This window comes from Thamnophis elegans, chromosome Z, assembly GCF_009769535.1.
Source record: "Thamnophis elegans isolate rThaEle1 chromosome Z, rThaEle1.pri, whole genome shotgun sequence".
Taxonomy (NCBI): domain Eukaryota; kingdom Metazoa; phylum Chordata; class Lepidosauria; order Squamata; family Colubridae; genus Thamnophis; species Thamnophis elegans.
This window is the reverse complement of record NC_045558.1, coordinates 145078395-145104199: the sequence shown is the minus strand read 5'-3', so window position 1 is coordinate 145104199 and position 25805 is coordinate 145078395. Positions and strand designations below refer to the sequence as shown.

General features: G+C 52.1%; 1 protein-coding gene across 1 annotated transcript; it reads left to right on the top strand.

Moving 5' to 3' along the window:
• Positions 1-760: 760 nt before the first annotated feature.
• SENP3 (SUMO specific peptidase 3) lies at positions 761-24678 on the top strand. Its single transcript, XM_032237480.1, has 11 exons — positions 761-908; positions 3934-4921; positions 7475-7777; positions 10045-10156; positions 10633-10780; positions 12574-12621; positions 15156-15233; positions 17283-17420; positions 19575-19658; positions 20836-20886; positions 23833-24678. Exons 2-11 carry the CDS (start codon positions 3946-3948, stop codon positions 23941-23943), a joined length of 2049 nt encoding a protein of 682 aa, XP_032093371.1. The 5' UTR covers positions 761-908; positions 3934-3945; the 3' UTR covers positions 23944-24678.
• Positions 24679-25805: the final 1127 nt, after the last annotated feature.

The window sequence follows — 25805 nt, the reverse complement described above, 5'->3', positions numbered from 1 at the left end:
AGGAAGAAAAGAGGGAGAGAGAGAGAAAGAGAGAGAAAGAAGGAAGGAAGGAGAGAAAGAGAAAAAGAAGGAAAGAGAAAGAGAGAAAGAAGAAAAGAAAGAGAGAAGGAAGGAAAGAAAGAGAAAGAGAAAGAAGGAAAGAAAGAGGGAGAGGGAGAAAGAAGGAAGGAAAGAAAGAGGTAAAGAAGGAAGGAAAGAGAAAGAGAGAAGGGAGGAAAGAAAGAGAGAGAAAGAAGGAAGGAACGTGGAGAAAGAAAGAGAAAGAAGGAAGGAAAGAGAGAGAAGGAAGGAAAGAAAGAGAATATAAAGAGAGAAAGAAGAAAGAAAGAAAGAAAGAAGGAAGGAAAGAGAGAGAGAAAGAGGGAGATGGAGAGAAAGAAGGAAGGAGAAAGAGAGAGAAAGAAGAAAAAAGAAGGAAGGAGACACTGAGAAAGAAGGAAGGAAGCAAAGAGAAAGAGAGAGAAAGAAAGGAAGGAAAGAAAGAAAGAAAAAATACTTCTGACAGCCTGGCTAGGCAGAGAACTCCCTATTCCCACTCAGGACTACAACTCCCGGCATTCCCCCAAAGGCGGCGCCCAATCCCGTCCTGCCTGGCGCGAAGAGGGGTGGGAGGGAGGGAGGGAGGATGACGCTAGGCCGGAGAGGGCGGGGCGGGAAAGGCGGCGGCGGCGCGTGCGCGCTCTCTCTCTCTCTCTCTCTCCCTCCCTCCCTCCCTCTCCGTCGACGGCCGGCCCCGCCCTTTCCTCCCGACGCCGTTTGATGACGCCATTGGGCGGCGCCGGCAGCCGCGGCAGTTTGTGAGGGGAAGGAGGCGGCGGCGGCGGCGGCGGCGGGAGGAGGAAGAGCGAGCGCGGAGCCTCCCTCGCGGCCCGGCCTCTCTTCCCCGCCTGGGCCCGCTGCGTAAGACGGTGAGCCGCGCCCGCGAAGGGCCCGGACCCCTCCCCCCCGGCCTCCCCTGCCTTCTCCACCCACCCCACCCCCACAGGAGCCCCTCCCGTCGTGCCCCGCGCGCCATGCGGACACCCCCCCCGCCCCTCCGGGCCCCGCCCCCTCCCGCGCCCTGCCCCGCCCCTCCGGCCTCGCGAGGGTCTCCCCAGCAGCCTCTCCATGGCTGTGGGGAGGGGGAAGCCCCCACCTGGACCCCCCCCCAGTGGCCCTGTGGGTGGGAGGGGCCCCTGCGCCGCCTTCTCTGGGCCCCAGGCCTCCCCCTGGGTGGGAGGGGGGAGGGGTTCCCCCCCTTCTCCTGAGCCCCCCCGCCCCCAAATCAGGGGGTGGGTGGGGGGCGTTGTGTGTGGCTGAGCCTCGCCCTCCTTGGTGGAAATGGGGGCTGGGGGGGATTGAGGAAGTTTTAGAAGAGGGAGGAGGGCCCAGCCTTGGCCACTTTAGGAGGCGTGGACTACAACTCCCACAATCCCCTTTTGATACCTGGGACTACGACTCCCAGGATCCCCCACCCGCCCATCACTTTTTGATACCTGGGACTACGACTCCCAGGATCCCCCACCCAGCATGCTTTAAGAGGGGTGGACTACAACTCCCAGGATCCCCCACCCAGCATGCTTTAAGAGGGGTGGACTACAACTCCCAGGATCCCCCACCCAGCATGCTTTAAGAGAGGTGGACTACGACTCCCAGGATCCCCCACCCAGCATGCTTTAAGAGGGGTGGACTACGACTCCCAGGATTTCCCACCCGCCCATCCTTTTTGATACCTGGGACTACGACTCCCAGGATCCCCCACCCAGCATGCTTTAAGAGGGGTGGACTACGACTCCCAGGATTCCCCACCCGCCCATCCTTTTTGATACCTGGGACTACGACTCCCAGGATCCCCCACCCAGCATGCTTTAAGAGGGGTGGACTACAAGTCCCAGGATTCCCCACCCGCCCATCCTTTTTGATACCTGGGACTACGACTCCCAGGATCCCCCACCCAGCATGCTTTAAGAGGGGTGGACTATGACTCCCATACCTGGGACTACGACTCCCAGGACCCCCCACCCAGCATGCTTTAAGAGGGGTGGACTACGACTCCCAGGATCCCCCACCCGCCCATCACTTTTTGATACCTGGACTCCAATGCCCAATTTTCCCAACCTGCAGCTCTGTGTTTTTTTTTGGGGGGGGGTGGGGATGCCCGTTTCCCAGAAGCCCCTGTTGGCCTTCTGGGAGTTCATTCCTCAGCCGGATCCTCTGTGAACGGGGTTGCTGGGTTCCTGAGCATGTTCCGAGTGCCTGGGCCTAGGAAGAGGCTTTTAAGGAGGGCCCTCAAGGCTGGAGCACTCTGGGAGTTGAAGTCCAGTCGCCTTAAAAGCATGGCCAGCTGGGGAACCCTGGGAGTTGTAGTCCAGATATCAAAAGGGATGACCGGGTGTACATTCTGGGAGTTATAGTCCAGGTATCGGCCCTGGTGGGAAGCCTCAATTCTGACCCACTCAAGGGTGTTATAAGAGTGTTTTCCCCCCCTGTGGTGCACCTTAACACTGCCCTTCCACAGGCAGTCCTCGACTTACGACCACAATTGAGTTTTGCTCCGTTTTACGACCTTTCTTGCTGCATTTATTAATAACCGTTGCAGTTGTTGTTCTATCACTATTGTGGTATGTACACTCACAGCTTCGGCACCAGAGACAAACTCCTTGTGTGTCCAATCACACTTGGCCAATAAAGAATTCTATTAAGTGAGTCACACGGTTGTTAACTGAATCTGGCTTCCCCGTTGTCTTGTTTGACCCCGGGACACCGCAACCGTCAGAAATCTGAGTCCATAGACAAGCGTCTGTATTTCGATCACGTGACCCCGGGGTGTGCTGCAACGGTCATTAAGGGGGAAAAACAGTCATCGGTCACTGTTCTCAGTGTCGTCGTAACTTCGAACGGTCACTAAGTGAACTGTAAGTCAAGGACTGCCTGTATGGGCGGCTCAGGCCAATGCAGGTTTATAAAGCATCTTCTCTGAACAACTGTATCGTTTAAAGCAGCAACAGTCAAATCAATCAATCAGAGTAGAGCTGGAAAGGGACCTTGGAGGTCTTCTAGTCCAGCCCCCTGCTCAGGCAGTGCTAGGCATCCAAAGGATCCTTGAATAAGGAAGAGAGCAGAACTGGGCCTGTCTGTTTTTATCCAAGGAGTTGTCGCAGGCAGGGAAAGTGTGGGTTCTTTGGAAGCTGTCGTGGAAGAGGAACATGGGCCACGTCATCCTCCATTTCTGGGCCCGGGGGTTGCTCTCTTTTTAAATTGGTCACCTCCATCCTGCAGTCAAGGTCAGGGAGCCAATTTGGCCTCATGTTTAAAGTGCTGACTTAGAAACCAGGAGAGGGTGAGTTCTAGTCCAGTGTTTCTCAACCTTGGTGACTTTTAAGTCCCGTGGACTTCAACTCCCAGAATCCCCCAGCCAGCACAGCTGTGCTGGCTGGGGGATTCTGGGAGTTGAAGTCCACAGGACTTAAAAGTCGCCAAGGTTGAGAAACACTGTTCTAGTCTCATCTTGGGCATGAAAGTTGGGTGGGTGACTTTGGGCCAATCACCAGGAGACTGTGAGTTCTAGTCCCACCTTAAGCATGAAAACCCCACTGAGTGACTTTGGGCCAGTCTATCTCTCTCCCTCAGCCCCACACACCTCACAGGGTGGTGGTTGTGGGTGGGTGGGGGGTGGGAATAAAAGAGAAGGGGGTCTTATGCATACTTGCCACCTCAAGTTACTTCTAGTAAAGATGGAGTAAAATATCAAATCGTAAACGTGGTTGCCTTAAGCAGGGAATGAGCTGGAGTCCCCTAACTGTGGCCGTTCTGGCCTCCTCTAATCTTCATTTTTGAGTCCCCCAGGGAGTTAAATGGGTTAGAGGTCAGTTTCGAACCCTTCTGCTTGGAAGCCCATGTGCCACGTCCCCCTGATTAGAACTACCTCTCTTTCTCTCTCCCCCACCCCTTCAGCCCATCGGAGCGATGAAGGAGAGCATCCAGCAGAAGAAGTACTGGGGGGCCTCCTCCAGCCTCCACGACCCCATGGGCCACCCAGACAAGTTTTGCCGAGCGTCCCGAGAATGGCGCGACCCGGAGCGCCAGCGAGGTGGCTGTTTCGAAGGGAGCCGGCGCCTGGCCTGCGCCAAGAAACCGCTCCCCAGCTTCAACCCCCTGTCCTCCAGCAGCGACGAGGAGCAGCAGCGCGGAGGCCAGTGGGATATCTCCCGCGTATCCAGCTGGGGGGTGGCGGGTGGGTCCTCGGAGCTCTCCCGGCACAAAGCCCCCCGGGAGAAGCTGGCCAGGAGCGGCGGGCACACCTGGCCTTTCGAAGTCAGCACCGGCGCTCAGGCCCGAAGGCGCCCGCAGCTGCCGGGGACCTCCAGACATTGTTTCCGCCGTAAGCGACAACGGGCCCGGCGCGCCTTCCGGATGTTTCTGTATTCTAAGAGCTCCCTGGCTTTCCTCTGGAAGCTGTTGGGCAAGATGGCCGCCAAGGGACGCCGGCGAGGAGGGGCGAAGCGGGGCCGGTCATCCATGTCCCTCTCCCCCGGCTCCCAGCCCGACGACGACCATCTCCCCGTCTTTAAGAAGAGGTGTCCTTTGGGCGCTGGGGCGGAGGACTGCCAAAGCACGGCGAAGGGCCGGCCTCACCTGGCCGGCTGCAAGCCGCCCTCTTCCGAGCCCCGCCTGGACTACGAATTGGGGGGAGCCTTCCCCCCATCTCCATCCACGCCTCCGCACTCCCGCCTCACCTTGCTGGGGGCCCTGATGGAAGAGGCCTCCCCTTACCCTCAGTACATGGAGCTCCAGCGGGTGAGCTTCAACAAGGACCCCGGAGCCATTGAACCCGGGGAGGAAGGAGCAGCTGCCCTACTCAAATACCTTCCCCGGGGTGCCCAGGTGTCCCCCAGGACGAGGAAGATGGGCGAGCCGCAGCACGGCCTGGACGGAGACACAGGTAAAACACAGACGTGGAGGGAGGGTGGAACTTCTGCTCTGGAACCCACATCCGACCTAGAACCCTTAAATCAGTGTAACGGCTTGACTCCCATGAGGTTTCCCCAACACGGTTTTTTTTTTAAGAAGCAACTGGACCGGCATTTGTCCGGAATGTTATACGACTTCCTGCCTGAGCAAGGGGTTGGACTAGAAGACCTCTAAGATCCCTTCCAGCTCCGTTGTTCTGGAACCCTTCGGTTTCTTTATGGCGCTGAATTATTTGGGGAGGGGGCCCCGTCCCAGGAATAATGGACTAACAGCTGGGTTGAATTGCTGGACTTTCCCTCCCTTCCCCCAGTCTGTAAATAACTAAACTTGGGGTTGCCATCCTAAGCAGAGAGACCCCCCACTCAGCAGCACTGCCCTTACGCAGGGTCTTCCTTCAGATTGCGACCTCTATGAATGGTTCCCTGGGCCAGGCATTGATTGATTGGAGCCATGTTTCCCAAACTAAGAGGGCCGGACGTCAACTCCCGGAATTCGCCAGCCAGCCTGTCAAGAGTCCCATTTAATCGTCGTGCCACCTAGCCTATATTTCACCTGTTCGTCAATTTAGATTGTCACGGGTTATTTTGCTGGACTCAAGGTCTATGACTTCAACCGCATTCCCACCGTCTATTAAGAAAGTGACCCAATCAAAACAGGAGACCAAAGGTACTCCATCCCCCATGTGTCCTTGTCCTTTCTGTGCTCAATTCTGGTGAAACCCCTTCTGGATTCTTGCTGGCTGGGGAATTCTGGGAGTTGAAGTCCGCACCTCTTAAAATCACTGAGGCTGTTTTGTTTTTTCCGAGCTTTCGGACTCGTGCTGGAGCCGGGAAACTTCTCTCAAGCACGGGGGTCTCCAACGGTGGTAACTTTGAAGACTTGCGGACTTCCAACTCCCAGAGTTGTGGGGAGTTAAAAGTCCGCGAGTCTTCCCAGCGGCCAAGGTTGGAGACCCCTGTTCTAGCAGAGAGCGTGCTTTGGGCTACCCCGTAGGACGTGCATTTAATTTTGCAGCTACTCAAAATTGTCGGATGAGCAGGTACAAAAACAGCCAGGGATGTGAGCGAATCCTGGGAAACGGTCGCCCTCGTCGGTCAACTGATTTTAACCTCAGCTTATTGACAGGGTTCCAAACAGCATCCAAAATTAAATCAGAGTCCGAGGCAGAGGATTCCTCAAAATCCCAATTGATGAAGACAGCCATGTTGGCGCATCTGGGAAAACCCCGAATCCGAAAGTTCCCGGGTTTCCCCCACCCAGTTGAAAGTTCCACCTGCCCTCCGCTCTCTCTCCCACGGTTTGCCCAAATTCCCGTTCGTCGAGTCGCGAGACCCTCCTTAACCATCTCCTCCTTTGCCACCCTCTTCCCTGCTTCCACCTTCGATCGAGTCTTAAAAGCACGCAACACAATAAGATAACACAGCGACCGAAACCACAAACACAAAGACGGCACCCGTCAGACGGCCAAAGCAAAGCCCCATTACCCAGAAATAGGCTTCAGGGACCCTCGCCGTCCAGACCGTCCAGAGTGCAGAGTAACAGAGTTGAAAAGGAATCCTAGAGGTCTTCTAGTCCAACCCCCCTGTCTGAGCTGGAGGCCCTCAATGAAGTTCTCCCTTCAGATCCTGCTCTTTTCCCGGGGTCCCCAATATTGTTTAATCCAAGAGGAACCCAGAATTCATTTTTGGGGTAGTCCTACGCGGAACATATTGCAGTGGTCAAGCCATAAGCTGACCAGAGACTAAGGATCTCTTAAGTCTAAGAGAAGACATGTGGGGGACCAGATAGAGCTGTGTGTTGTGGCCCCCAGAAGCCATTGGAGCTGGCAGCAGATTCGGACAGTGAGGAGGTTGGGGAGGAAGATGGGCCAGTCCTGGAGTCTGGGGAAGGCTCTGATGAGGGCTCTGTGTCGGAGGCAGAGAGGGGGACAGGGCCGTCTGACAGTTATCAGCTGCCTTCAGAGTCGGATATCAGTGAGGCAGAAGAACAGCTGGAGCCTGTTCCCAGAGTGCACATGCGCAGTTGCCAGGCGAAGGGAATAGCTAAAGAACGGGTTGACTTGGGAAGAAGGCCACAGGTGGACGATGAATGGCCCCTCCCAGAGGAGATAAAAGAGGAGCGACAGGGGAGTGGAGTTTGCAGGACACCATGAGTTCCCTTAATCGTTTCGTGACTCTCCGAGACTCCTGGCCAAGTTCTGCAGATCTCGTCCTCCTGGCCGCTCTCCAAGCCAGATAAGGTCTGTGACCGTAAATCCTCCCTCGAAAGACTTCGCTGGATGTTAAGGAGCAGAATTCACAGTCAAATAATAAAAAAGGGTGGGTGGGAGATTGCAGAGGAAGGGATTAGAAGAGAGCAGGCAGGCCGCAATGGGCACACGCCTCGAAAGGAACGCCTCAGCGCCAGGGAATTCTGGGAGTTGAAGTCCACCCTCTCGAGCAGTTTCCTCGCTTCCTACGACCGCAGTGGTCAGATTCGTTGAAGCCCCCTCCCCAAACTTCTCCCCTCCCCCCTTGTCCCGCAGACGCCCTGGACGCCCTTCCCAACGGCTTCGCCTCCCTCCCTCCGGATGGCGAACTTTGCTCCCTGCCCGGCTTGCCGGACGCCACCATCCTCATCAGCAACGTCTGTAGCATCGGGGGCCACGTGGCCGAGGAGCTTTTCCAAGGGAGCCGAGACAACGGACGGCTGCCGGATCCTTCGGCTGGGCGGGCGGAAGGCGGGAGCCAGCCGGCGGACGTGGCTGCCGAACAGGCCGAAGAGAAGCCGGCCGACAACGCAGCTCAACCCGGTCTGCTGCGGGAGGAACACATCACGTGTGTGCACAGTAAGAGCAGTGTGTGTGTGTGTGTGTGTGCGTGCGAAGTAACCATCCTCTGCTACCAAATGTGATGTTCCCGTGAGTCGTCCATGAGGCCAATGTGGAGAAAAGACACGGAGACGATCTTTCTCGGGATGAGGCGACCCAGATTGGGGTCTGGGAGCCCCTTTTATTGAGATAGAACAAAGGCAGGAGGAGCAATCAGCAATCAGCATGTGATTTAAGACAGCCTGTCAAACTACAATTGCTAATCTACTGCTCAGGGAAGTTCTGCCTATATATGGTCAAATCCTGGGCGTCGTTGGGTAAGGCACATCTAGAGTGAACTATCAGGATGTTATGTTATTCACTATCAGGATATTAGGATGTTATGGAGTACTATAAGGATGTTATGTTCTTTAGGAGTTTGTTTCTTCCTGTGTGGTTCAGTGTGGCCGCGCATGCCCCGTTATGCACTGGGCCATGGGTGACCCACACCTACACAAAGAATTATGTTACAACATGTCTGTGTGTGTGTGAGGGTGGATTTGATTTAAAGTCAATTTCAGCCACAATTGAAATCGAGATTTAAATCACTAGTAAAAAGCCCGTGTCAATGCGACGCGGTGGCTCAGAGGTGTAAGACGCTGAGCTTCTCGATCAGAAAGTTCGGCGGTTCGAATCCCCAGCTCCGCGTAACGGAGGGAGCTCCCGTGACTTGTCCCAGCTTCTGCCAACCTAGCAGTTCGAAAGCAGGTTAAAAATGCAAGTAGAAAAATAGGGACCACTAATTTTGTTGGGAAGGGAAAAGCGTTCCGTGCGCCTTCGGCGTTGAGTCATGCCGGCCACATGACCACGGAGACGTCTTCGGACAGCGCTGGCTCTTCGGCTTTGAAACGGAGATGAGCACTCTTCCCCTTTAAAAGGCTCGATTTAAATCAACGCGATTTAATTCACAATTTTGAAAGCGCAACTGACTCACCGACTGTCCCGATCGCTTTAATGGGACGTCTGGAGTGACACAAGAAGCTGCGGTACGTGACGGGCAGCATGTGGGCAGATGCCAGGGTGGATCTGGGATGACAGGTGCTCTTTAACATTAAATTTATAAGCTGCCTTAGAAGGTTTCACTTCCCTGTTTACTGCCTGCCCTTCCTCTCCACACTTAGCGCCTGGTGGCAGGGATGCATTTCTCTTCAAACCATCCTGGAGTTTGTACAAGGGGATAAAAGGAATATTCCAGAACTTTGTCTTACGGTTTACCATTTGGATTCCTTGAAAGAGTTGACCCAAAATGCAAATATTATGATTTATCTGGTGGTTCCCGTGAATGCTTCAGTGCAGGGTGCATTTTATCTCAGCTTGCAAAGCTTGGATTGCTGGAACGAGTTGGCCCAAAATGTAAAAACTTGCAGAATATATACAGCCGCTTCATGCTACATAACTAAACTCCATTTCATGCTGAATGAACTAAATTGTCAATGTATCTTAAATGAAAAACTTAGCTTTAGGAGAGAGATTTTTTTTTTAACTCCAAAGGCGTTTTGTTAAAAATAAATTTGATTTAAAAATGAAAAAAAAAATCCGATGTAAATGTTAAAAAACCAGATTTTTTTTTAATCCACCCCTGGTGTGTGTTGTTTGTGGAGAGGGGGTGCCCCTCACAGCAACCGGCTCTCAACGGACTTACGACCACGATCGAAGCCAAAATTCCTGTCGCTAAAAGGAGACATTTATTAAAGTGAGCTTCGCTTCAATTTGACGACTGCCACAGTTATGAAGCGAAGCCCTGCAGTTGTTAAGTGAATTTGGCTCCCCCCCCCCCCTTGACTTTGTTCATCTGGAGGGGATCACATCACACACACACACACACAGACACACACACAGGGATTCTGCAGCCATCATAAATACGAGAGTCCGTTGCCAAGCCAAAAAATTTGACCACGGGGATGCTGCAGTGGTCGTTAAGTGAAAAACAGTCCTCATTAACTTTTTTTTCCCCCAGTGATGATGTAACTTTGTAAACTGTCACAAAATGAACTGTTTTTAAGTCAAGGACTTAAAAGTTTGTGCAAACATTTTTTTTTAAAAAAAGGAACAGGTTAAAAATCAACATTAAATATGGATGAGAGGGCTTTTTTCCCCCCAGCAACCTTAGAGGCAGCCCTTCTCCCACCCACCCACCCACCCACCCCTTCCCTCTCGCCCCTCATTGAGATCCACCCTTCCAAAAAAAAAAAAAGGGTGGGCTGAATTTGGTTGCTTCCTTCACTTTCTTCCGTCCTTCCTGCCAGATATCTTGGACGAGTTCCTGCAGACTTACGGCAGCCTCATCCCCATCAGCGTGGACGAGGTGGTGGGGAAGCTGGAGGACATCTTTCAGCAGGAATTCTCCACCCTCCAGAGGTACTATTCCCCCCCCCCCAATTGCTACCCACCCTCCCTGCTCTTACTCCTCCCTGCCTTCCCCCCCTCCCCGCCACTAATGGGCAAATAGCTCAGCTTGCCTTCCCCCCCTCCACTGAAAGATCACGGCTCCAGGAAGGCTGCCCCCACAGAACCCTGGCCAGACCTCCCCCCCCCCCCCCTCCAAATCTGACCTCCTCTGCAAGAGGAATGGTTGGCTCCCCCCTCTGCCCCCCCAGGTCTAATCTCCCCCTGGGAAGAAAAGCCTTGCTGGTCTCTGGAAAGAGCCAAGCAAATAGAAGGACGCAACTCCCAGAATTCCCAGCTAGATAGGGGGATTCTGGGAATTGAGCAGCCCGTGGCAAGCGGGGGGCGGGGGGCTTCGAGCCCTTGCAGGGTGTCGGAAGGGAGCATGGAGGTCTTCCTGACCATCGAGGGTGGTCCCCCACGGCCTGTCCTCCTTCCGGCCCCTGCAGGAAGAGCCTGATCAACCAGCTGATCCAGTCCTACCAGCGGATGCCGGGCAACGCCGTGATCCGGACCTTCCGGGTGACGTACAAGCGCCATGTGGTGACCATGGACGACTTGCAGACCCTCTTCGGCTCCAACTGGCTCAACGACCAGGTAGGGCTTTGGCCCAGGCGGAGGAGAAAGGAGGGGCACCCGGGGGGAGGGGGGCTCGTAGAGGCCTTGGACTGCACAAAGCTGGCGGTTGCCCCAAAGGGAGGCCGCCCCGGATGTGCCAGGCTCCCTGGGCCTCTGCGGTGCGTTTCCTCACCTGACCCGCCTGGCTACCTGGGCTCAATTTTAAAGATTTGGCTGAAGCCATTAGGATTCTCTAGGACCCCACAGTCGCTCTCCTCCTCCTCCTCTTCCCAGTAATAAATCCATCGCAAGCAAGACTTCGAGGCAGGTAGATTCCTGCGAGAATCCTCTTGATCGGAATTGTCCCATTGGCTCACATCTGGTGAAAAAGCCTCCCGCCGTTTCCCCCCAATGGGAAGAAAAAAGTTTCTCCTCCTTTCCCAAGACCATCAGTCAGGCGGCCTCTTCACGGGGAGGACTGGGTGGCCTCATTGCTCCGCCTTCCATTGGCCAGGTGCCAGAATGTCCTTGGTTCCCCCGAGAAAAGGCGTTGTTTTGGCTACAGATCCCACTCTATCTGAATTCCCCCCTTTTCCCCACCTCTCCCCATCCCTCAGCTCCAGTGGGGCAACCCCTGAAGCAGCCAAAATCCCTTCGGTCAGGTCAGCTTCTGGGTTGACACCTCCCCATCTCTCCTCCTTCTCCCCTCCCCCTCCTTCCCTCCTCCATTCCTTCTCTCCCCTTCCTCCTCATTCCCTTCTCCTCTTCCTCCTCCCCTCCTCCTTCCTTTCTCCTCTTTCTCCTCCCCTCCCGCTCCTTCCCTCCTTTCCTTCTCCTCCTCCTTCCCTTCTCTTCCTTCTTCCCTTCTCCTCCTCGTCCTCCTCCCCGCCTCCTTACCTTCTCTCCCTCCTCCCCTTCTCTCCTTCCCTTCTCCCTCTTCCTCTTTCCCCTCTTCCTCTTTCCCCTCTTCCTCCCTCCTCCTCTTCCTCCTCCCCTCCTCCTTCCTTTCTCTCCTCTTCCTCCTCCCCTCCCTCTCCTTCCCTCCTCCTTTCCTTCTCCTCTTCCTTCCCTTCTCTCTTCCTCTTCCTCCTTCCCTTTGCCTCCTCTTCCTCCTCCCCTTCTCTCCTCCCCTTCTCCCTTTTCCTCCTCCCCTTCCCTCCTTCCCTCTTCCCCCTCTTCCTCCATCCTCCTCCCCACAGCCCCCTCTTCCTTTTAGCACTGCTGACGTCCCCTAGTTGGGTCACAGAACATCTGCGAGAAAAGTTCCCAGCCTCCCAGTCTGTAGGGATTCTCCGTCCTCCAGGTCCTGGTTGTCCCAAAGGGGCTTTTTTCCAGGAGGCAAGTGGTTTTTTCTTGTGTTTTTTTTTTAAGACGTTTCTCTTCTCCTCCAAGGAGCTTCTTCAGCTCTGACAGGAGAGGGGATAAAAACAACAGGATAGACCAGTCCTTCCCACCCCCACTGTCCTCTCAGAAGCAAACCATCTTCAAGAGAAAAAGCAAGAAAGTCCAGTTGCCTCCCGAAAAAGCCCCTTTGGGACACCAAGACCCCACAGTCCTCCTCCTCTTCCTCCCCACAAACCCTTCTAGCACTGATGATGTTCCCCAGTTGGGTCATGAGACGTTTGCAAGGAAACCAGACCCAGAGAGCGCTGAGATCCTCACAGTTCAGCTCGGCCTTTGGATCCGGTGCGCCATTTCACCCTGGGCTGTGGTTATATTGGTTGTGAGGGAGAAAACCCCTGTGTGGAACGGTTTGGTCATCCCCACTAAGGCTCCTCTGTTGGGCCCTTGTTTTAATTCACTCCCCCGTCCTTCCCCCCCCTTTCGAGCAGGTGATGAACATGTACGGGGACCTCGTAATGGACACCGTGCCGGAAAAGGTGAGCCCCATTTTCCCACTTTTTTTTTCTTTTTCTCTTCCTCTTGCAATATTTGCAAAATGGAAATGCGAGCGCCAAAGCACGCAGAACGCCCCACGCTGAGCCCGGGGACAGAGGCTTCAGTTGAAAGCCTTGGGGACTTTTGAAGAATGAGATGTTTTTGTCCGTTGACTTGGGGGGGGGGGGGGAATCCCAACAACTGATGCCAAATGCAAAATGTATATTCAAATTTAGATTTTTTTATTACGTTTTCCTAAACTGCCGTATTTTTTCGGACTATAAGACCACCAGAGTATAAGACGCACCATGATTTTGAAGAGGTAATTTTTTTTAAAAAAAAAATCCACTCTGCAGGCTTCCCAAACCCTCTGCACGCCTTGTTTTTTTGCAAAAAAAAAAGGGGGGGGCATGCAGAGCTTTGGGGGGGGGCTTTGTAGAGTGTTCCTAGGGGTTGGGGAGGGGCAAAAATGAGGAAAAAACCAGCCCGTTTTTTGCACATAAAAACGGTATGCAAAGGCTTTGGGAGGCTTGTAGAGTGCTGCTGGGGGGGGGGGCAAAAACGGCCCATTTCCCCCTCGTTTTTGCCCCTCCCCAGCCCCCAGGAGCACTCTACAAGCCTCCCATGTCCATTTATTGCAAAGGGGTTTACGGGAGGCCAAAAATGCTGTATTCAGTGTATAAGACGCAACCAGATTTTCACCCTCTTTGGGGGAGGAGGTGCGTCTTATATTCCGAAAAATATGGTAGGTAGAAATCAGAGGTTGGGTTGCTCCCAGTTCAACCCATATCGGGCAAACCGATACTATTAACATTTCTCTGTTGATTTCTAGCATCTATCACAATCTGCTTAAAAACACAAAAGACACAATTGGGATCAATTTCTTGCCACCTCGCCTCTCCAACTTATTTTGCCGCAACTTTACTCCTTCCTCTTTTCTTCCCTCCCCCCCCACTTCTCTACCTTCTCCTTTCCTTCCTCTTTTCTTCTTCCCCTCCCTCTCCCCCACCCCTCCTCTCTCTTCCCCTTCTTCCCCTCTCTCCTCCTCTTTCTATCCCCTCCCCTCGCTTCCTCTCCTTTCCCCCTTCCTTCTTTTCCCTTCTCTTCTTTCCTCCTTCCGTCTTTGCCCTTGCTTCTTTTATTTCTTCGATGGATTTTCGGGGCGGCATTCCAGCCGCGCCAGCTCAATATTTACATGAAAACCAGCTTCCTATTCCACACTTCATTTCCCTATCATAAATCTACTTATATCGGTTTTTTTTAAAGTTGTATATTTGTATCTTTAACAATTTTCTGCGTGCACGCGCATGAGTAAACCGGTAGTAAAAAAAAAAAATGGAAACCCACCGCTGGTAGAAATGTTAATATATATTGCTAGGGCCTGTTTACTTTAGTTTAGTTTAATTTGGGTTAGGGTTAGGGTTCAGTTTACTTTAATTTTAGTTTGGGTGAGTTTAGTTTCGGTTTCAGTTTTAGTTTAGTTTATTGTCATTGCACATCATATAATGAAAATTAAATGCCATCTTCAGTGTACATTATAGCTATAAAAGTAAAAACACAAACACACATCCTTCACTTGCTATATAATTGAAATTGAAAACCCGATATTGCATTAATATCGCACTATCCGGAGGTTCCCAAACTTAGCAACTTTAAGACTTGTGGACTTCAACTCCCAGAATTCTCCAGCCAGTTCTGCTGTCTCTGTGTGTGTGTGTGTGTGTGTGTATACACACATACATATTAATAGTTGAAAGACCTTGTAGTTCATCTAGTCCAGTGGTTCCCAAACTTGGCAACTTTAAGACTTGTGGACTTCAACTCCCAGAATTCTCCAGCCAGCAGAAGGAGGAGGGGAGGAGGAAGAGGAGGAGAAGGGAATGAGGAGGAAGGGAAGAGGAAGAGGAGAATTCTGGGAGTTGAAGTCCACAAGTCTTAAAGTTGCTAAGTTTGATAGGGTAGAATTGAATATAGTTACTGCCCTGGGATAGAAGTTGTTTTTCAGCCTATTTCTCCTTGTTTTTTTTTTTATTATCCTGTACCCTCTGCCAGAAGGTAATAGTTCCCCCCTCACCAAAAAGGGGGTGTGTGTGCCCAGGATGAGATGGATCTTTAAGGATGTTTTGAATTTTCTTAAGGCAACGGGAGCTATAAAGCTCTTCCAAAGAGGGGAGCGGGCAACCCATGTTCGATATGCCATGCGCTAAATAGATAAATACGTCCCAGGTAAAAGGGGGCTTAAGGTTTGTGTGCGCTCCTTGAGGTGGGGGGGGAGCTGTGCCCCCTTTATGACTTATTGTGGACTTCAGCTCCCAGGATTCTTCAGCCCAGGAATTCTGGGAGTTGAAGCCCACCAGTCTTAAAGCAAAGCCGGCTGAGGGATTCTGGGAGTTGAAGCCCACCAGTCTTAAAGTTGCCAAGGTTGGGGGCCCCTGTCTTAGGTCACATGTGGGCCTGGTGAATTGGGCCAATTGGTGATGGTCTCTGCCTTTTTTCGCACCCCCATCTTCTCAATTTCTCTTTTCCCCTCCCTCAGGTTCACTTTTTCAACAGTTTTTTCTACGATAAGCTACGAACCAAGGGGTACGAAGGCGTGAAGCGTTGGACCAAAAATGTAAGTGGGGTTTCTTTCCCCCACCCCCAACCCGGCCCCGTTATCCTTCCTTCACAGCCCCCTTAGCCGGGTGGACAGGAAAGGGATAACAGGTAGTCCTCAACGTAACGGCCACAGCTGTCGCTAAGTGAGATGGCGGTGAAGGGACTTTTGCAAGTTTTTCTTGCCACCGTTGTTAAGCGAGTCACTGCAGCAGTTAAATTAGTGGCTCGGTCATTGAGTGAATCTGTTCGCCCCCCCCCCCTTGACTTTGTTGGAACACCTCCACTGTCATAAATGTGAGTCAAGACGCTGCCACGGTCACAAATGTGAAACGTGACCGCAAGTCCATTTTCCAGTGCCGTTGTAACTCAGAACGGTCACTAAAGGCACCGTTGTAGATCTAGGACTACCTGTACCAGCCTGTGCCATTGGGGAGATTTATGGGACTTGTAGTCCAGACTACCCAAAGATTTCTGTGGGACGTGGCCACCCGGGAACCTCGGGCCCACCCCAAGGAGCACCCGGGGGGGGGGGTGTTTCCCCATCGCCAAAGCCCCAGAGGCTGAAGCCCAAGCACCCCTTCCCCACCTGTACAGCCAGGTAAATTTGAAATTTAATAAATTTGTATGCCGCCCGATCCCAGAGGGCGGCTGGGCGGCTTACAGAGACAAGATAAAAAGGTTAAAAATGAAGAATAAAAAGACAGTGTTTAAAATAACACACCATCCAGGTAGGGAGAAAGGGGAAGGCCACGCCCTGCTGGGAGACCCCGCTGGCCTCCTCCTGTGTCCCGCCCGTCCATCCCCCAGGGGAACTTTATTTTTTAATTTTTAAAATTTTTATTAAACATATTTGAACCTTAAAGACCACAGCCAGTTCCATTCGTCCCGGCGTTTCCGTATCGGTGTCGCTCATATTAAATCGCTACTAATTATTTAGATTACTATGTACTCTACACTCGTTTAAAATTATAACGATATTTACAAATACGTGCATTTCTCTCTTTGATATAAATCTTTAATGTTCCTCATTTAGTAGTCTTCTCTATCCTTTAATTCCATCTCTGCACATTCAAGGTCCTTTCTTGCTACCATTAGATCCGGGTGTTGTCCTTCTTTCCAATTTTGAGCCAAAACGATTCTAGCCGCGCTTAATATACGCAGTGTTATGTATTGGGAGTTTTTCTACCCATGTTGCGATTGCGAATTAGACTTATATGCCGCTTCATAGGGCTTCCAGCCCTCTCTAAGCGGTTTACAGAGTCAGCATATCGCCCCCAACAACAATCCGGGTCCTCATTTTACCCCCCTCGGAAGGATGGAAGGCTGAGTCAACCCTGAGCCGGTGAGATTTGAACAGCCGAACTGCAGATAGCAATCAGCTGAAGTGGCCTGCAGTGCTGCATTTAACCGCTGCGCCCACCTCGGCTCATTCACATGCCCAATAGGAATACTTCGGGTTTGCCCTGTAATTTCTTCTAGCCATTTCTTTATTTTGGGGCACGGCCGCCACAAGTGATAGAAAGTCCCTTGTTTATAGCTGCATCTCCAACATTCAGGCTGGAGGACTTTTTGGCCAGTCACACTGTGTGTGTGTGTGTGTGTGTGTGTGTGTGTGTGTGTAAATGCCAACGATAAAACATCTTGTACAAGGTTTAGAGCCAAGGTGGCGCAGTGGTTAAATGCAGCACTGCAGGCTACTGCTAGATCAGCAGTTCAGCGGTTCAAATCTCACCAGCTCAGGGTTGACTCAGCCTTCCATCCTTCCGAGGTGGGTAAAATGAGGACCCAGATTGTTGGGGGCGATATGCTGACTCTCTGTAAACCGCTTAGAGAGGGCTGAAAGCCCTATGAAGCGGTATATAAGTCTAACTGCTATTGCTATTGCTATTGTTTATTTTGTAGGCTGCTGGCATTGTTAATTGGGCATTTTCCTCCCATAATTTTTCCCAGGGTTCCAATTCAAGACAATAACCAGAGTTTCGGGCCCAACTTATCGTTGTCTCTTATAGTTTCTTCCTCCATTTTAAATCATTTCCCCCCCCCCTGTCCTGTCCCCCCCCCCAAGGTGGACATTTTTAACAAAGAGATCCTGTTGATCCCGATCCATCTGGAGGTTCATTGGTCGCTGATCTGCGTGGAGGTGAAGCAGAAGAAGATCACTTACCTGGATTCCCAGCGGACCCTCAACCGGAGGTGTCCCAAGGTGAGCCGGGGCTCAGCTGTGGGCAGGAAAGTGCTCCGTCCTCCACTGTTATTCCAAAACGGCCATTGGACTCTCTTGGTGGGGGTTTCCCCCCCCCCCCACTCTTTGGAAATGTTTCGCTTCTTGGAATCAGGGTAGAGCCGGAAGGGACCTCAGAGGTCCTCTAGTCCAGCCCCCCCCCTCCGCTCGAGCAGGAAACCCTAAAACATCTCCAGACAGTCCCTTCTTAAGGAGCTCCAAAGATGGAGCGCTCCCACTTTCCGCTGGCAAGCAGTTCCGCGGATTTAATTTGTTCTCACGGATAGAAAGAGAGGGTCAGGGAAAGGAGGGGAGGAAATAAGAATAGAAGAAGAGAGGAGGAGAGAGAATAAGGAGGAGAGAGGAGGAAGGGACCTTGGAGGTCTTCTAGTCCAGCCCCCCCCCCTCAAGCAGGAGACCCTACACCATTCAAGACAAATGGCTGTCCAGTCTCTTCTCAAAAGCCTCCAGGGATGATGGAGCACCCACAACTTCTGGTGGCAAGGAGTTCCACTGGCGAACTGCCCTCACTGTTAGGAAGTTTCTCCTTAATTCCAGGTCGCTTCTCTCCTCCATTAGTTCCCACCCGTTGCTTCTTGTCCTGCCTTCAGAGGCTTTGGAGAATAGCTTGACCCCCTTCCTCCTCTCTGGGGCAGCCCCTCAAATACTGGAAGACTGCTATCGTGTCCCCCCCAACGTCCTTCTTTTCTCTTCACTCTTAACCATGCTCCACAGTCATCCAAGAAGCTTCTTCCGTTCTCACTGACCGGAGAACTGAACCGGCTCCTTCCGTTCCCCATTACTCAGTGAGAACTGAAGAAGCTTCTTGGGTGAGAAGCGAAACGTTTTCAATGGCGGGGGGGGAAAAACCCCAAGAAATTCCAGTTTTTCTTTTGGAAAAAAGGCACTTTTGGAGAAAGGATTTGGAGCTTGCAAAGTCCCGGGGAGGCTGTGGATCCAAGGGGAAACACACACACACACACAGACAGACACACACACCGAGCACCCCTCTCTCCACTTTCTCTGCTTTGGGGGACTGCTCCCCTGAGATTGGCAGGAGAGGTGGGGGGAGCTGGAAAGAGGAGGCACCAAGGTTGTCTTGTTTTCAGAGGTGGGGGGCTTTTGGGGGGGAGGAGGCTGGAGATGGGGTGGCCCTGCCCCCCCCCCCCCAGCTCTTTCCACGCACTTCCCCCTACGGTGGAGACTGAATTTATTATATTTAGTTAGCCAGCGATGGATAAATAAGCCAGGGGATTCTCGGGGCGATTTGGGATCGACGGGAAGCGGCGGAAAACTTTTCCATGAGTGGATCACGATCCCAGTTTGCTAAGAATTTGGAAATCTTTATTTGGCCTTTTATATTCTTAATTTTTCCTCTTGACTATTTTTTTTTTCCCCATCGATAAAACGGTAACGAAAAAGAGGCCGTTAATTTGTAAATACATTTGACTGCTTTTTAAAAATAAAATGCAGGTGTCTGCAAACCCTCTAAGTAATATATTAATCAGTTTTCAACTAGGAGGGGATAATAGGTCTGCGCAGGCGCTCCTCGACTTACAACACTTCATTTAGTGACCGTTGAAAGTTGCAACGGCGCTGATAAAGGGTGGCTTGCGATCGTCTTTCAAACTCATGAACGTTGCCACATCCTTGTAGTCAAACGCGGTCAAAACTCGGGACGATTCGGGTTCATGACGGTCGCACGGCCCCGGGTTCACGGGATTCCCCTTTTTACGACCTCCTGACCAGCAGAGTCAAGCCGGATTCGCTTAGCGACCGTGTTCACTCAATATATCGGCGACAGAGAGTCGCTTAACAACCATGGCACAAAAAAATCATGAAACAGGACAAAATCTCTCGCTAAAGATTTTGGGCTCCATTGGGGTCGTAAGTCAAGGACTAAGCTATAATGTTTTGGGTTTATTTTTTGTTTTGTTTTTAAGGCACCTTTTTAAATATCTCGGTTGTTTTATGGATTGGGTTTTTGGGAAGGGAGGGGGATTTTAATTTGAATAAAGTAAAATATATATATAATATTACAAACAATTAAGTTGTGGGAGGGGGGGTCAATGGGGCTGCTGCTTTCTGTTTGACGCATCTTCCCCCTCCTCTCCCCCCACCCACCCCCCCATCCAGCACATCTGCAGGTACCTGCAAGCCGAAGCGGATAAGAAGAACCGTCCCGATTTCCGAGAAGGCTGGAGAGGGGTTTTCCAGATGGTGGGTGTCTCTTCCCAAGCATTTGGGGGGGGGGGATTGTCTCCAGTGTCCCATCTCCTTCGGATTCCTCTCCCTCAGCTTTGGGGCCTCCCAAATTTAACCCGGGGGTGGGGGGATCCCCCCCTCCGGCAGCCAGGAGGCTCTTCCGCTGCAGCCTGCTGGGTCTCACCCGCACCCCCCTCCTTCTGCCCTTTTGAGGGTGGGGGGGCATAACCCAGAGTGGGCACCTCCACGCGGTAGGTCTCTGACCTCGTGCAGTGTGGATGGCGTGCCAGGCATCCAAGGACTAGAACTCCCAGTCTCCTGGGGACAGGCCCAACCTAGCCGGCTTTCGTGCCTAGGGCGGGACTAGAACTCACCGTCTCCTGGTGATTGGCACAAAGTTACCCAGCTGGCTTTCCTGCCTAAGGTGGGACTAGAACTCACTGTCTCTCCTGGTGATTGGCCCAAAAGTCACTTTTTTATGCCTAAAATGAGGCTAGAACTCACCGTCTCCCGGTTTCTATGCCTGTCTAGGACTCCCAGTCTCCTCTTGATTGGCCCAGAGTCGCCCAACTGGCTTTTGTGCCCAAGGCAAGACTAGAACTCCCCCGTCTCCTGGTGATTGGCCCAAAGTCACCGACCTGGCTTTCGTGCCTAAAATGGGGCTAGAACTCCCCGTCTCTCCTAGTGATTGGGCCAAATCCACCTACGTGGCTTTCGTGCCTAAGGCGAGACTAAAACTCCCGCTCACCTGGCTTTTAGGCTAGCGCCTTAACCACTAGCTCAAACTGGCTCTCATTTCAGTTTGGATGGATGTGTAAAATTCAGCCCTTTTTGGGGGGGGGGGGGGTCTGCCCCTCCCAAAAAAAATCTGCCTTGATCCTTTGAGCTATAAAACGATAGAAGATGCCAGGTGCATCTTCTGTGGCTGGGCAGAAGTGACCGCTCAGGGACGGAGGCGAGAATTGGGACCCCGGAGTGGCTTAGGGAGGTCAGGCAGCAAAGCAGAGTGGACACAGGTGGGAGCCCAGGTGAGGAAGGGGGGGGGCGATCCCCGGCCAGCCTTCTCTAAATGTGGGATGGGTCTGGTCAGGCGAGTGGGGGAAGACGGGTGGGCATCTTGGGGGCTGGGGGGGAACCCCCTGCTCTCTTTCCCCTCCTGATCTGACCCGTTGCCTTTTCTCCCCCCCCCCAGAACATCGCCCGACAGAACAACGACAGTGATTGTGGAGCCTTCGTCCTGCAGGTGAGAGAATTGGCTCCAAAGGGGGGGGGGGCTGGCGCTCGGGCAGTGCGGGTGGGGGTGGGGGTGGGCATCCCGAGTCTGGTGGGCACCTTTCCCACCTGTTCAAAGGCAGAAGCAGTTCTGGAAAGGCAGCTCGTAGGCCCTTTGAATAAAAATTGCTCCTGGAAAGGCTCCTTCTGGCGTTGAGGAGGAGGAGGAGGAGGAGGAAGAGGGGGAGGGGAGAGAAGAGGAGAAGGAGGAAGAGGAAGGAAAGGAGTGTGGGGCCCTTGGTGGTTTCCTTGCAGACGTTTCATTGGCCAGGTGTCTGCCAGGTGCTACTGCCAGCAGAGGCAAGAGGCGTATTCTTTAAGATAGCCAAGAATAGCAATAGCAATAGCAGTTAGACTTATATACCGCTTCATAGGGCTTTCAGCCCTCTCTAAGCGGTTTACAGAGTCAGCATATCGCCCCCAACAACAATCCGGGTCCTCATTTTACCCACCTCGGAAGGATGGAAGGCTGAGTCAACCCTGAGCCGGTGAGATTTGAACCACCGAACTGCCGAACTATGCCGAACTAACTAAGAATGCAAGCAAGGACTGTGACGTCGATGCTGTTATACATCTTGGCACAAATTATCTGTCCCAAAACGATGCACTTTCTGTGCAGAATGATTTCCAGAGCTCGGGGGGGTATGAACATTAGTGTAGGTTGTAGGCTTATCATATCAGAGATTTTACCAGTATATAAGGACCAAAAAGGGAAGGGCCAGCCTGTAGCAGAGTTTAATGTGTGGCTAAAAGGAGTGGTGTAAAAGGGAAGGATTTGGTTTCATTAGTCACGATGACTGAAGCTCTTCCAATGAAAAACTCGACAAAAGAGACGGTTTGCACCCATCCAAGAAAGGGACTGAGTTACTTGGCATTAAATTCACAGATTTTTCTGGATAAATATTTAAACTGAACAGCGGGGATCAGAGAATTAATTGATACAGAACATTTCTGCCCCCAGCAATCTAAAACTCACAGGGTTATCAGTGCGTGTAACACAGATGTTTGTGTGGGTAAGATTCTCACTCCTGCTGTCAAGCTAAAACCAAGCATTTAATAGTCAGTGCCATACCATGCGCACGAATCATACAAGTGGCAAGAAAATAGGGGCAGTCGGGCATAACACAGGTTATTCAACATCTTCATCAATGATTTGGATGAGGGGATAAATGGGGAACTCATCAAATTTGCAGATGACACCAAGCTGGCAGGAATAGCCAGCACTCCAGAAGACTTAAGGCTGAAGATACAGAAGGATCTGGACACACTTGAACATTGGGCATTGTCTAACAAAATGAAATTCAAGGGTGGAAAGAGTCAGGTTCTACATTTAGGCAAGGAAAACGAAATGCACAGTATAGGTGGCATCTTGCTCAATAGTAGTAACCGTGAGAGGGATCTTGGAGTCCTAGTGGACAACCACTTAAATAGGAGTGTGCAGCTGCTGCCAAAAAAGCCAACACAGTTCTAGGCTGCATCAACAGAGGGAGAGAATCAAGATCGCGTGAAGGGTTAATACCACTTTATAAGGCCTTGGGAAGGCCACACTTGGAATATTTGCATTCAGTTTTGGTGGCCACGATGTAGAAAAGATGTGGAGACTCTAGAAAGAGTGCAGAGAAGAGCAAGAAAGAGGATTAGGGGACTGGAGGCTAAAACATAGGAAGAACGGTTGCAGGAACTGGGGATGTCTAGTTTAATGAAAAGAAGGACCAGGGGAGACAGGATAGCAGTCTTCCAATATCTCAGGGGTTGCCCCAAAGAAGAGGGAGTCAAAACTCTTCTCCAAGGCACCTGAGGGCAGGACAAGAAGCAATGGGTGGAAACTAATCCAGGAGAGAAGCAATTTAGGACTGAGGAGAAATTTCCCAACAGTTAGAACAATTAATGAGTGGAACAGAAGTTGCCTCCAGAAGTTGTGAATGCAGCCCCAACACTGGAAGTCTTTAAGAAGATGTTGGATAGCCATTTGTCTGAAACGGCATAAGGTCTACTGCCTAGGCAGGGGGTTGGACTAGAAGACCTCCAAGGTCCCTTCCAACTCTGCTATTGTATTGTACATCATTATAGGGTCTCCTGCCTAGGCAGGGGGTTGGACTAGAAGACCTCCAAGGTCCCTTCCAACTCCGCTATTGTATTATTGTATTGTAAACTAGGGAACGTCATCAGTGTGAGGAGGGGTGTGGGGGGCATTTTTAGCTCTGATGATGTTCCCTAGTTGAGTCATGAAACGTCTGGAAGGAAACCCACCAAGTTCAGAGAGCAATAAGGATCCCACAGTTCTCCTCCTCTTCCTCCCCCCCCTTTCCATAAACCAGGAGTGGGCAACCTGCGGCTCCAGAGCCGCATGTGGCTCTTTCATCCCTCTGCTGCGGTTCTCTGTCGCCCGTGGGCTCCACAATGGATGGGGCTTTCGGTTAGGGCAGGTGGAGGAAAAAGGAGGCCATGCTAGGAGGAGACTCTATGGTGGGGGAACTGGACTTCTGGTCGGCTCCAGAATTGAACGGGGGGCTTCCGGTTATGGCTCTTTGAATGTTTAAAGTTGCCGACCCCTGCCCTCCTCTACTCTAGCCTTGAAGACGTTCCCTAGTTGGGCCATGAAACGACTTCAAGAATACAGCGCAGCTCAGAGAGCACCAAGGAGCCCACAGTCGTCGTCCTCTTTCTTCCCATAACCCCACTCCTTTCTAGTGCTGATGACATTCCCTAGTTGGGTCATGAAATGTCTGCCAAAACAATAATAATACTCCAGCCAGCTCAGAGAGAGCACCGAGGAGCCCTCATTTCGACCCCGAGCGACAAATATTCTCATTTATTTTCTCTCGATCGGCTCCAGCCACAAAGACGATCCTCAAATCAATCTTTTTTTTTTTTCCTTTTCTTAATTTCTTCTTCTTTTTTCTCCTTCCTTCCCCAGTATTCCAAATTCCTGGCCCTGGGCCTGCCCTTCACCTTCACACAGCAGGACATGCCGAAACTCCGCCGACAGATGTACAAGGAGCTGTGCCACTGCAAACTCCTCGCGTGACAGCCCCAGCTGCACCCCCTACCCCACCCCTCCCTCCCAAGCCCCCTCCCCCCACACCTCCCCACGAGGAACGCCGCACAACCCTTGGACCGGAGCAGCTGCAGGCCCTCGTCCGGCCGGGGGGGTCCCAACCTCCCCGGGATTGCAGCCAAGAGACAAGGGGACTGTTTTGAGGTTTGATCCACCGGACTTATGTGGGACGGGGGGGGGGGATGTTGTTGTTTTTTTAACCCAAGTTATGTCCTGACCCTCCTTTCCTCCCCCCCCCTTTTTTTTTTCTCTTCCTTTTTTTTCTTTTGGTCATTCTATTGGTTTTTTTTGGTTCCTGTTTCAACTTGGGACAGATAGCCTTTCTCGCGGTTGTCTCGTTTGGGAATTGAGGGGGGGGGAGGTCTGCCGGCATCAGGGGGGTCGAGGTGCCCCCCCCCCGCTCCCTGCCAATCCGAGAAAAGCACGGGGAATCCTGAACTCGGGACCGGAAAAGGAGGGGGCGCAGGGGAGAGCCCTGGACACAGACGCACCATCCCCTCCTGTGCTCTGTCCCCCCCCCTGTGGCTTCATCGTGTTAGTTCATAATGTATTTCCTTTTCCCCCCACCCAGAAAAAGGGGAAAGGCATTGGAAAAGAGGGAAGGGGGCTGCACTGGGTGGGCCGGGGGGTGAGGTTTCTTACACTCGGGGGGCCGAGATTAACTGAAAAACAAGCGTGTTTTTTTTTTTTATACAATGGTTGCCATTGTGGGTAATAAAAATTGTTCTTTGAAGAAGCATTCAAGCGAAGTGGACTGGTGATGGCGGGCGGGGTGGGGACCTTGGAGGTCTTCTAGTCTAACCCCCTGCTCAGGCAGGAGATGCTATGACCATTTCGGACAACGGCCCCCCCGGTCACGTGTTTAAACGGAGCACCCACAACCTCTAGTGGCAAGCAGTTCCACTGGTGAATTGTCCTCCCAGTTAGGAAACTTATCCTTAATTCTAAGTTGCTTCTCTCATTTAGTTTCCATCGTTTTCTTATCCCGCCTTTGGAAAATAAACAGAACGCCTCCACCCACCCCGGTTCTTTGGGGCAGCCCCTTTAGATACAGGAAGTCCTCAACTTAACAACCACAATTGAGCCCTTTTGTTGGTAAGCGAGACATTTCTTCAATGAGGCCTTGCCCCGTTTTGCAACGTTTTCTTGCCCCTGTTAAGTGGATCACCGCACTTGTCAACCGGTTGTTTAAGCGGATCTGGCTTCCCTGTTAACTTCGCTCCGGTCGCAAAAGGGGATCACGTGATACCACCACCCCCCGGGACCGTCGTAAATACGAGGCACTTGCCAAGAATGCGAATTTTGACCTCCGGGATGCTTCGAACGTTGTAACAAAGGAAAAATTGCTCCCCAGTGCCATTGTAACTTTGAACAGTCACTAAACGGAACGGTTGTAAGTGGAACTTTCGTGGGCCACCTCCTGTAAGTAAGCATGCTACTTAAAGGATGGGACTTGTAGTCCTTGACTTACTTAGCGGCCGCTCGGAGTTAAAACAGCACCACAAAAGGAGGCCTTCACTCTTTGAAGGCACAGGGTTACGGGCTCCTAAGTCAGACGCTTGGCCACTGACTCGTCTTAACGACGGTCGCCAGGTTCCAGTGTCCCTGGGATTCCCTTTTGCGACCTTCTGGCATGCCGAGTCACTGGGGGGGGGGAAGCCGGATTCGCTTAACGACTGGGTTATGAACCGCTGCATGCGGTTCGCTTAACCACCGCGGCAAGACAGAATGGGGCAAATCTCAGACGCAGAAATGTTGGGCTCGGTTGAGGTCGTAATTCGAGGACTCCCTCAAGCACGTTGGAACCCACCGAGTTAGGCCGCCTGGAGATT

Bases quoted from the DNA above. Each gene is read 5' to 3' on its own strand.
- SENP3 (XM_032237480.1), top strand. From the start codon at position 3,946: ATGAAGGAGAGCATCCAGCAGAAGAAGTACTGGGGGGCCTCCTCCAGC. The intron at 7,778-10,044 runs GTAAGAGCAGTG...CCTTCCTGCCAG, and splicing joins ACACATCACGTGTGTGCACA to ATATCTTGGACGAGTTCCTG. The intron at 10,781-12,573 runs GTAGGGCTTTGG...CCTTTCGAGCAG, and splicing joins CCAACTGGCTCAACGACCAG to GTGATGAACATGTACGGGGA.